Source organism: Pomacea canaliculata, linkage group LG12, assembly GCF_003073045.1.
Source record: "Pomacea canaliculata isolate SZHN2017 linkage group LG12, ASM307304v1, whole genome shotgun sequence".
NCBI lineage: Eukaryota > Metazoa > Mollusca > Gastropoda > Architaenioglossa > Ampullariidae > Pomacea > Pomacea canaliculata.
Genome location: NC_037601.1, coordinates 9,900,316 through 9,912,908, shown reverse-complemented (window position 1 = coordinate 9,912,908; position 12,593 = coordinate 9,900,316). Strand labels below are relative to the sequence as shown.

Sequence of the window (12,593 nt, the reverse complement as noted above, 5' to 3'; positions counted from 1 at the left end):
CTCCGGCCCTCGAGTATCAAAGGCGACATGTGACCAAAGACAGACTGGTGTCTGTCCTGACAGCAAACTGTAGCCACACACACACGTGCACACACCACCGACCACTGACCACGTGTTTGGAGGACATAACATAAATAATATTATTCCCTCGCGTGTCCTCCGACCCCGGTCACGAGTCGCACTTCCTTCTCATCGACTTTTTCCTTTTGAACTGATGGTAAGGAAAGGGTCTGGTGGCTGCCTCCTCGCTCTCCTCCCTCCCCAACCCCCACCACGTGATCTCGTGGCGCGAGCGGTCCCTGCCTCATGCGGGTGGATGGGGGAGCGGGAGGGTGGTGTGCCTGCAGGCACGCACGGTGCGGCCACGCCCCCCAGTCAGCCCAGGCCAGGGAGGTGCGCGTGTGAGGAGGGAGGGGGAGGCGGGGTGCGATGCGTGAAGTGGCGCTATTCACGCTGTCAGGCGAGTTGTCTGCCCGTGCCGGCCCATCTGTCGGGTGCAGCGCGCGCCGCGTCATAAAGCGCGTGCAGGCCTCGCGGATGCCAGAAACTGCAGGCAGGCGCGTGCGACGACCGGGACAGGCCGCGAGAGAGGGAGAGAGGCCAGCCGGACGACAACCAACAAGAGTTTTCCAGTGAACATAAGGCCAGGGGAGAGAGAGAGAGCGAGCGGGGGGAACACGGAAGAGAATTGTTCCAGAAAAGAAAGAAGCCAAGTGAATGTGAGCGGGTGGGAAAACCGTCACCTTGGGAAGGGACTCTGGCGTGTGCCGCAGCCATCTCAACGACGGCGGACCGTTATTTCGCGGACACAAAGTTTTCGAGATGCAAGACAACAAGTGTTTCAGGTGAAAAAAACAAACCCACAAAACTTTAACAGAGAACAAACAGGAAAAAAAAACCATAAAAAGAAAGAAGCATCTACCCCACCATCCACCCCATCAAAGGTGAGCCTGAGCAAGCAAGTCGAGTGTTTTTCGAGGTCTCTCTCTCCCCCGCTCCCAGAGCAGCACAGAGAAAAGAAATTTTCGAGACACGAAAGTGTTCGTCGACAGTCGCCACGGCAGTGTTGTCGTTGTTGTTGTTCCGCCTTGAGAACGGGTGGACACTTGCTGCAGCACTCGTCTTGTCGTGCTGCACAGCACTTGGGAGGACATGCAGCAGACTGTGACCAACCTGCAGCACAGCTACCGGCGCGTGCGGGGCCGCAAGAAAAGTCTGCAACTTGTCGTCTGCTCGCTGCCTCGCCAGTGGTCCGCGGCTCGCAACTGTGTCGTCTGCTAAAAGAACTGTTGCGCACCCGTCTGGCAAAACTCTCAACTCTTGGACTTCCTATGCAACGAATGACTGTCACCCGACACGTGTAACCTGTTGCTAGACACGGGTAATCAAGGCACTTCATCTGTTACAAGACACTTGTAGTCTGTTACAAGACACTTGTAATCGGTTACACCACAGGTGTAACAATCCGAGGCCTGGCTTCTATACTTTGTTATTGCAGGAGTGTGTACCTGGCGTGTACATTCTTCTTGTCTTCTGGGACAAACAAACAACAAGTCGATTCTCACTGGTGGCGATGATGTCACCTTATCCGTGCGCACTCATCCAAAATTGTTCTGGTGTTTCGTTTTTGTCTTCTGATGCTCGTCTAAACAAACTTCAACAATGGTTTCCTTAGCTGCGGAGGATTTGTTGCAACTGTTTTGTCTGAATATTCAGGACTGGACCAGAGAAGGACATCGGAAGTGACTCGATGACAGTTTTGTTCTCTTCAAATCCTTTAAATTCTTACCCTGTGATCTCAAAGTGGTTTGCGGAGAGTTTGAAGAATGTATCAATGTGCTAGATAAAACTCATGTGGTAAACACCGATGTGCTAAAACTTCTGTTGACAAGCAGACGTCACCTTGTTTGTTTGGTCCACCAACTGTTGTTGTTAGTCCAGGATTGGAGCGTGCGATGATGTGCCTATGGTGGACCTCAAGAAGGATCAACGAAAGGTTTATGAACACCTCTCTGAGTCCAACAAGTTACATCACTTACACTCTGGACTCTGACTCAGACGACATCCTCTACAGTCCATGTGGTTCTGTCTGTTGGTGTGCGCTCTAGAGTGTGACATCACTACTCTGAAAGTATGATTTGTAAGCAGGCAGAGGAACAAAGTATGCAATGACTCGGTGCGCACGACTCTCTGTTCACGGGATGATGATCAAAGTCAGAATGTTATGATGAACATCAGATGACCGTCGTCTCCATGACAACAGCAGTGGTAAGGGACTAGTGAGATATTACACTTTGTTTGACTCACCAGCAGGAACCTTTAGCCACACAAACATTCCGACAGCTTCATTTCATCAAATCTTTGTTGACGTCTCAGAAAATAGTTCTCCAGATATTGTCCCAGAAAATAGTTCTCCAGGTATTGTCCCTGGCGTACCTGGTCCGTTGACCACCCGCGTTCTACCCGTTCGACGAAGGGAAACAAGCCAGTGTGGCTGAGAGGCATCCGGAAGTGTCGTCATCGTCGTGACCAGCGTGTACAGGATGCCGCGCTCCTTCCTGGTGAAGAAGTCGTTGAAGGGCGAGGACGCCGCCTACCACAGCTACCGCGTGCGCGACATCTATGACGACAACGACCATCACGTGGACATCAGCCTCAAGGCTATCGCCCCCTTCACCCCCATCTCCCCCTCCGTGCAGCCGCTGACTGTCACAGTCAACAACGGTAAGTACGGCATGTGCAAGTACTCGGGGTATCTTCGTGAAGGGGTGGGATGTACTTGGGGGATGTTCCGCGTGAGGTGCGGTGATTCTCTGCTCATGATGTACACAGGTGGAGATATTTATATTTCCGCTGTCACATTCCTCCCTCTCTGTTTCCTCTTTCTCTCTTGAAATAGAAACTGATATTTTTAGTCTTTAATTTGTGTGTCACGACCTCAGACATTACAAGTACTGGTGCTAGTGGCCTGTGTATATAATTCTAGTGTTGTGTACGTTTATCATGGTAGATTTTCAGTCCATCCACACACACACACAGAGACACAGAGATGTCGGTGATATAACTGTCTACAACAATAGTTGATGCATAATGAAAAGGAGAGAATGAGTTGCTAGATGTGTAGAGTCCGTTTCTTGAGACAAAGAGAGTCACTAGAGGTGTAACTAAGTTATTCTACTGTAGTGTACTTTTGCTACCTGTCTGTGTGTGTGTCCCATTCTGCACGTGATTACGATCAACCTACTGAATGTGTCTGTCTGTGTGTCTGTCTGTGTGTCTGTGAGAGAGAGAGAGATAATGAGCCCATGCAATACTTGATTTATTCTTTAATATTTAATACTTACTATTTGAAAATGTTTACATTTGGTACGATTCTTCGTTCTTTGTTAGCGAGGTGGTTTAAGGGAAATAGTTTTTAACAGTTTAATCTCAAGAGATAATTAATTACTTCAGCAACTATTCTACAAGACAACTAAGTTCGCCATTGGCTGCGGTTAATTTTCTCGTTTCTTGTCTAGATTAATTTTACTCACCTCGTCACGATAATTACTTTAAATCTCGAAGTTTTTCATTGTCATTTCTACTAACCAGCCGAAAGTTCACTTGTCAGCCATCCAAACACTACTACAGTTTGAAAAACATCGCACGGTCACAAATATATTTATTTTATGGAGAGAGAGAAAGCGCGAGAGACACTAATGAGAAAAAGAAAAAGAAACGTCGGCTTAAAAAAGACGCAGTGTACAAGATTAAAATAAAATAAATAAATCTTTCAATAAAGAATAATTTTTTAAAAGAACTGGCTGAACAATCGGCATGACAAAGACAGTCCGGGTCAGAGTAAATGTTGGAAGTGTTTTGAAATTTATTGTGGAGGGCTGTTACAAGTGTAATGAGCGTGTAATGTGAGAGATTTATTGTGGAGGGCTGCTGCTACAAGTCTGCACGAACCTGTAATGCCATGAAAGGAGAGATAAAAAGATTCTAGTGTTGAGGTAATTAGAAGTCGATTAGAAAAAGACAGTAATTACAAAAAAATTAAATAATGGAAAGACGTAATAGGTAAGAACGAAAAGAAAGACTGAAATAATTAAAGGAAGGACAGAGAATAAAAATAAAGGAAGAATCAAGTAAAAATAAATAACAGTCAAAATAAAGAAAGAAGGACGAAAAACGGAATAATTAAAGTAGGAAAAATCTGGCACACGACAGAGACCGAGCCTCACCCGAGACGTAAAGTCTTCATGAGGGCGAGAGACAGCTGCCTACAGACACGAGGACAGCTGCATACAGACATGAAACTAGCTGCTTACAGACTTGAGACCAGCTGCATACAGACACGAGACAGCTGCATACAGACGTGAGGACAGCTGTCTACAGACATGAAACTAGCTGCTTACAGACTTGAGACCAGCTGCACACAGACATGATGACAGCTGCCTACAGACGTGACACCAGCTGCCTACAGACATGATACAGCTGCATACAGACACGAGGACAGCTGCCTACAGACATGAGACTACACACCTTAGCTTGCAGACAGGACAGCCCACGCATGCACGTACACACATAAACATACGCACTTGTGCACGCACATAGGAAACATCGAGTCACCTGAATGCAATAGTTCTTTTATTTTTTTTTAATTTGTTCGTTCGTATTTTTTCCTTTCCGTCCTAGTTTATCAAATAAACAGCTAAACTCATCTGTTGGCTTCAGGCGGTGGTTTTATAAAACATTAGAAAGCTGACAAAAATGTCGACAGTCATAAAGGTGAGAGCTGCTTGTGATGTGGACCTTCCTGATAAGAGTATGATCAGTAAACAAACAACAATAATAAACAATCAGACTATTAATTGCCTTTATAATGATCACCGACATCAAGATTCTAAACAAAAGTAATTTCGTGTATTGTCAGTTTGCACTCCCCTGCCCCTCTCCCCCCAAAATTAATTCTTTACACTCCCGTCCTACAATATTTCTGTTTACGCAGAAGAAAGAAAGGACAAGCAAAACTTGAAGAAAAAAATGAATGATGAAATAAAGACAGAGGAGAAATGTCACTTTTTCTTTTTGTGCTGCCTTGATCAGAACAAAAACTTTTTTTGAGGTCTTTTCGCCGGCTGGCTGTCTCTTAAAAAGACCGCAATTTTTTAATTTCCCAGACTCAATCATTTTAGATAATCGAATATTTCACGTGGCTGTTTATTCTCAACTCTGAAAAGAAGGATGAAGTCCCAGCTTCGATCCCGGCGGAACCAGATTAATCTCTTCTCTTTCTCCCTCGGCCCATGGGCGTGTATGTACGTGTGCGTGCGTGCGTGCGTGCGAGTGGCAGCGCTGGTGGTCTTGCCAGTCGGCTGCCATTTTGTGCCCCATGACGTCATCACATGGAGCGCTGTGCCATGGCAGCAACAAGTTGGCCGCCATATTGATTGCGCTATTTTTAGCGCCGCACGAGCCCTGAAGGTGGAGGGCGAGCTTGACGAGCGACTGTCAACGAGAAACATGGGTGCAAAGGGGAAGACAAGGCTACTTAGGCAGACGGTAATTGACTGTGGTGTCGCTGGTGTCGCTGGTGTCTGCAGTCCTACCACAGCCAGAGTTTGTTTACGAAAAATTAACTGGCCTGCCATTGATTCCTTACAGGTTTACACTTTATAAACATTTACTGTCAGTGATGCACAAGGGAGGCTTACGTAGTTGATCCGAAAGTCAGTCCTAAGGTGACATGTGAGGGTAAGGAGGGGCAAAGGTCAGAGGGATAGGAGTGTGTGAGAGAGAGACGGAAGGAGAAAGAGTGTGTGATCCATATACTTACAAGCCGCAGTCAAAAGGTCTGGAAAGGACAACTCTTAAACAAGAAACTAGAAGTTGTTGTTAGGTTTACAGAAAGACACTTTGTTTACATTTTGTTATGCATTGTGATTATTATTTACTATGTTAATTATGGGAAAAACACTCGTTGATTGGTCTATTTCCATCATCTGACGTTATTTTGAGGAGGGAGCTGGGGAGGTGGTTAGATACTTTCAGCGCTTCCTGTTCTGTGGGTCGACTGCTCGTGCCCTCCCTGGTGTTCTGTGGGCCATTTCTTTATGCCCTCCATCCTGTTCTGTGGGCCATTTCTTCATTTTCTTTATCCTGTTATGTGGGCCGACTGTTCATGCCCACCCTGGTGTTCTGTGGGCCGACTGTTCGTGCCCACCCTGCTGTTCTGGGAACCAGTTCTTTGCGCTCCTTAACAAGAGTGTGATCGCTCTCTGACGCTGGAGGCCCTCGTCCCTCTCTCCGACAGTGATGCCTGCATTGTTGTGGGTTTATTTGTGGAGCCCACAGTGCATGCTCTCAGCAATAATGTGTAGGGCTGACGGCACATCAACTCGGGAGCCGAGCGTGGTGGCGCTAGAGTGCAGGGCCTTTACAAGTCAACTAATTGTCAGCCCATTTGGCTTCTCGATAAACAGAAAATATTGAGCGACAGCAAGTGCGTCACCACTAAACCTGCAGTTACCTCCCGTGATTGATGCGTAGTTTCCCGTCGGAGTTCTTGTTCTTGCCTAAATGAATCCACTGCCAGGTGGGCTTTTTCTCTTTGTTTTCTATGACGTCAGCACAGAGTAACCGGCTAGAAGGTGACTCCATGCTCCAATGTCCTCTCCACCCCGAGTTTAGACCCACCCACTGTGTCAGACATGAGTGGAAGCTGGAACTGCCATGTCCCCCACCGTCCAGCGACACAGCGCAGTCTCACTCGTAAACAAAGGACAGTCTCTTTATCTCGCCAACCCTCTGTCTACCCCTACTCCTTATTCTTGGATCTCCCCTAAAGTTCTCTCTAGTGATGACTCTCACTCTTTATATCATCAGCCTTGTCATCTAACACACAGCATCAGCCGAGACTGTTCTGGGGAGGACGCTGCAAAGAGCATCAGCTTCTCTTTGTCTTTTTCCCCTTGTGTGTTTCGTCTACCTCTTGTTCTCTTTTAACTGCTTCTCCTCCTTCGTGTCTCACCTTATTCTCTCTCACCTGTCGCCAGATGACTTACGTTTCGTTGTATTGTTTTCCAGGGTACATTCGTGATGTCATCCCGTCTCCAGTAATCCAGAATGGCGGCGACGCTGACCATGACCACGTAGAACCCAGCACGCCGGGTCAGCTGAGCGAGTCGGCCGCCACAGAGTCCGCCCAACAACACCAGCAACAGCAGCAGCAACAACAACAGCAGAACCGCAATCACATCTTTAACAACGGTGTGACGGTTGGCTACACTTACGACGCCTTCTTCATCAGCGACGGCCGGTCCCGACGGAGGACATCCCTCGACAGCAGCAGCGACTCGCACCAGAGCTCCGCCAGTGCGGCAGCGGAGGCGGCGGTGCGGCCCGCGGCGGGCGGCAGGCAGCGGTACACGTGCAGCGAGTGCGGCAAGGACTACGCCACGTCGTCCAACCTGTCGCGACACAAACAGACTCACCGGTCGCTGGACAGCAAGAGCGCCAAGAAATGTCCGCACTGCGACAAGGTGTACGTCAGCATGCCCGCCCTCTCCATGCACATCCTCACGCACGACCTCCGCCACACCTGCAACGTGTGCGGCAAACACTTCAGCCGCCCCTGGCTGCTGCAGGGTCACATGAGGTCACACACGGGGGAGAAGCCCTTCGGGTGCGCACACTGCGGCAAGGCCTTCGCCGACCGCTCCAACCTGCGCGCGCACATGCAGACTCACTCGGCCTTCAAGCACTTCACGTGTCGCAGGTGCAACAAGTCGTTTGCTCTCAAGTCTTACCTCAACAAGCACTACGAGTCGGCCTGCATCAAAGACTAGGCGGGAATCTGTCGACAGTCAGGCAGTCCGGCAGTCATTAACAATAAACAAAGAGAATTTAGAGTTCAAAGGTCGGCAGCCAGTCAAGCGTATCGATGTGGTTTTTTTTTTTTAGTCAAGAAATTCCGGTCTCACTTGTGCGGAGGATTTTCCCTCCCTCATATTTAAAGAAACAGAAAAAAAAACTATAGAAGGTGGTCAATTAAAGTCTGGAGGCCTTGATTAATCTGATTCCTGACTGTGAACACAATGGCTGTCGAGTGAACAAGTCAAGTGTATCGCACCACATGTAAAGATCCAGAATTTATCACACGAAGATCGGATTTCAGTTGAATGAGTAGTAGATATATTGTAGGAAAAATGTAACATGAAGTAGTTGCCAAGTCAACAGAATTACACCTGACTGAACAGTTTGAGTCCAGCCATCCCAGCATGCAGTGCAATATTGTTTTGAATCATCGAATACAGTGTTATTATTTTTTTGTATTCAGTTGACAAACAGCTGATGATGTATTTCTATTTCTCCCCTCCTCCCACTTCTTATAAAGCACGGGGAAAACAAGTCAGGGACGACTGAATCCCAGCTTTCTCTCTCCCTTTCTCTCTCTTTCTCTCGCTAATCATCTCAACGTTAACAAGAAGATAAGAGCGATAAGGAAGACGTTGATAAGAAGTGAACTGTCTGTTGGTCGAGCGAGTTGTACCCGTGCTGGGCCCTCGGGTGGTCAGCGTTATGACGCAGTGCCACTGCACTCCAGTGCCTGAAGGGATGTGAACATGTGTTCACATGACGCTGAATGTTTGTACTAAGTGCTGATTTATTTTCCACTTCCGTCTGAACCTGCGCATGCGCGATTTAACGCATGCGCATTGCCTCTACAACAGTGCCTATGTGAAAGTTGAAAACCGAGACTGAAGCTCATAATACAAGAAAGTTGGTCACGTGTCTGTTTGAAACATTCTAGAACATTTAGTGACTGCTTGTTGACTTGTTACTGATAGTTTCCTATTCACGTATTTACTGAGTGTACTCCACTGTCATTGATTATTCGCACACAGATGGCCGTTATGAGAAGACAACCATGTTGATTTACATTTTATTGCCTCCCTCCCAACCCACCTTACCTGTCAAAGCTTCACTGACACACACACACACCTACTGGCGTTATAACCTCGTGGTCACCCAAACCCCTTTACACGCATCGTGAGTCACGTGACCCCTCCCCCTCTTTGCTCTTCGTCCTGGCACCTCGCTGTCTGTAATACATCTACCCGTACAGTACCCGTGAAGTACTCAGTCCAGCATTGTACATGTACTTGTCTGGCGCAATGTACACAGGGGAGGATTTATTAAAATATTTCCACACCCTAATCCGCACGCGAAAACACACAAACATACCTTCCTCACCACAAACACGCACGCGCGCACACAAACGCACATACACCCTAATGCACGTAAACATACAAATGTATACAGACACATTTACACACTCTCTCCGATTTTTATTTGTCAGGGAGGAGAGCTACAACAAATGTTTTAAGTATCCCATCCACTTCTCCGCTTTGTGCACGTCTCCATCTCTCCCTCCTCCTAACCTCGTTTATGTGTCCGGGAGGAAAGTCATCTCATCTCTCCTTTATCTCTGTTTCTTTCTCTCCTCATCCTCCCATTACAATTCTCCCACATGCCCATCCCTCTCCAGTTTCACTCGATTCCACGTCCGTCCCTTCGACAAACGGATTTACGGCGGTCGTTACGTGCCGTCACGTACCGTGTAGCTATGTGCAGCTACGTGCCGCTACGTGCCGTCACGTACCGTGTAACTACGTGTCGTCACGTACTGTATAGCTACGAGTAGCTACGTGCCGTGTCCGGACCACCGATGCCTCTCGTCCTCAACTATTATGCACTTAGCGCCACACATATCTACATGTCTGCGTCTTTCCTTATGCAGTCTGGTCTGCCTCTACTTGACACCACACACAGGTGAGCAATCGTCTCTACATGCCTTGCACGAAAATCTTTTTTAAGACCATGTTATTTAGATATATTGCTAGTTACTGTGTACATATCACTTACAAAATCTACTTTTGTCCCCGACACATGCCATGCAGCGCGCGCTGTGTATTTTTGTAGGCCGTGTACATGCTGACCATCCTCGCCAACTCATTTATTTTTTCATTTTTCCTTCCAGTTTTTGTATGACCCGCCGAGTCAGCCACAATTTCTGTATGTGTAGGCCGCGTACATGAAGCTTTTTAGTCCAAGAATGTTGTTGTTTATCGAGAAATCATATCATTCCGGGTTGTGAGCTACAAAATCATGTCTTGTGTTTTTTTTAAATGGTGTTTAACTACACACCTCATCAGAGTTGACATTTTACAGAGGTTTTGACTTTTTTAAAACCAAATTTGTCCTTTTTGGAACTTTTGTCCAAATTACCGTTTATCTCAAGAGCAGCATGTTTCAGTTTATTTTCTGCTGATAACTATTTTCATAAGTATGAAAATGTAGCTGATTTTTTTTTGGGAAAAATAAGTATACAAGACTGTAAAGTACAAAAAATAATTTTAAATATTTTGGGTAAAAACAAGCATAGTTTGTTGAATAAGCTATCAGTTATGCAATAGATTTTGTTGTTTATGCACCGTACAAGTACCCTGTCGGCTCCTTTGGTTTCAAAAAAAAAAAAAAAGAAAAAAGAAAAAAAAGAAATAAATAAAAATGAAACTTTGAAGAACAGACTAGATCGTTCTTAGGATGCTAGGACGACAACAACAACAATAATATTTACTCGTATACAGTGACTGCTTTCACTTTTAATAAATGAAATGGAACACTTACTTAATCACTTTCCTTCCTTGTCCTTTTGAAACTGTCTCGCCTCAGGTTGGTTTACTGTAAACATAGTTCAGTAAACAGATCGGTTCAAGAGTTAGCTGTGTTTATTTTGAAGCCAGTCCAGTTAGTAAACCTCATTAGCTTTTTGTGTAGTTTCTTTAAATTAAATAAACAGATCCGCTCTTTACTTCGTTTTGTTTATTTTAAAATTAGTTCAGTAAAGAAATTTGCATTTTAGGTAGTTGTGCTTATTCCAGTAAACAGCAAGGAGATTTGTTCAGTGGTTAGCTGTGTTTATTTTTAAATGAGTCCAGTAAACAGATCTTAGTTGTGTTTATCAAAACTAGTTCTTTTAATATGTTTGCTTATTGTATTTATTCAAACTAGCCCAGTAAACAGATATGGTTTATGGTTAGTCCTGTTTGTTTTCAAACTAGTGTGGTAAACAAATCTGCTTACTACTTGTGTTTGTTTACCTGTCCAGCAAGCAGGCCTGGTCACTAGCTAGTTGTGCATTGTACTCCATTGCTTGCCCAGCTTCTGTATCCGCTGGTCTGTCTCGCTGTGTGTGTGTTTTCTGTCTGGGTGTTTGTGTGTTGATATGATCTGTTTCTATTACCTTACCAGTATTACATTTGTGTTACCAGAGGGACAAGTTGTGGCAATACTGCCCCCTTCCCTGCCGGGCCCATCTACTTAACATGTACAGCAGTCTCGATGTACTTATTCATCTATTCATCATTTTGAAGCCAGATTTTTTTTACAGACCAGTCATACATGTATAATATTTTAGTATTAGCAACAAACTCTTTTGTATGGAATTTTGTACACAAACAGTTGCCATAAATACTGGATGTGACATCAGTTTGCTTCTCGCATCCATTTTTTCCGCTACCTTCGTCATGTTTGTGTTGTTCATATTGTGTGCATATACAGAAGCTTGCAATAATATGCAATATGTGCAATATCGGCTACTCTCTCTTTATTCGTATGTAAGTGGAGTTTTTACTTACAATTTACTACTGTGTTATAATTTATTTCTCATGTTTTTAGCGGTTCATGCACCGATTCGTCTGTTGACCCAGTTTTCTATTTTTTGGCATAACATTTACTTTCTTTTGTTATTATTTTTAGTTCTTCATAATTATTTGTGTGTTTTTTTTAATGTGAACAAATGTCATGAGGAGAGAATCTACATTGTGTTTTTCATTTGCTCACCGAGTTGTATGATGCCAATACATTCCATTGCTACTCCAGATGTGTGTCGGTTGTTTCAATTTCTCTGTCATAATTTTAAAACAAATTGTCAAATTTATGTATTTGTTATTTCAAAGAACACTTCTGTTCAACACACACTGTGTTTTATTATCTCCCTCTCTGCTGCTGTTGATGACAACCAACTGCGCAGTGTCGGCCATGTTCTTAGTGACAGTACAAACAATTTCAATCTTGTGTTTGTTTTGACAGTCAGTTCTTATACAGTTACATACACTGCCATCTTGTTACATACACTGCCATCTTGTTACATGCACTGCTATCTTGTCTTCTACACACTGCACCTTCCATCTCATACATACTGATATGCACCTGCTATCTTGTCTCACCATGCACCTGTCGTTGTGTCTCATACCCGCGAAGTTTTACCAGTAGGTCGATTCCAGCCATGCCCACACTTTGTTTACACTAATAAACATGATGATCGGTAAATACCCAGCATACTTACATCACACATACACCCAACATGTTCATACGAGACATGCTCATTCCAAAACTGGTCACATCAAGGAGTTTATTGTAGTCAACATCAACACATGTATGAAGAGTTTAGAGTAGACTAGTCAACATCAACACATGTATGAAGAGTTTAGAGTAGACAAGTCAACATCAACACATGTATGAAGAGTTTAGAGTAGACAAGT

At 45.0% G+C, this 12,593-nt stretch overlaps 1 protein-coding gene across 1 annotated transcript; it reads left to right on the top strand.

Annotated features, from left to right (window-relative positions):
- The first annotated feature begins 464 nt into the window (after positions 1-464).
- On the top strand, positions 465-11,990 carry LOC112553185 (transcriptional repressor scratch 2-like). The gene is made up of 2 exons (XM_025220240.1): positions 465-2,724; positions 7,072-11,990. The coding sequence occupies exons 1-2, from the start codon at positions 2,544-2,546 to the stop codon at positions 7,830-7,832; spliced, it is 942 nt and encodes a 313-aa protein (XP_025076025.1). The 5' UTR covers positions 465-2,543; the 3' UTR covers positions 7,833-11,990.
- Positions 11,991-12,593: the final 603 nt, after the last annotated feature.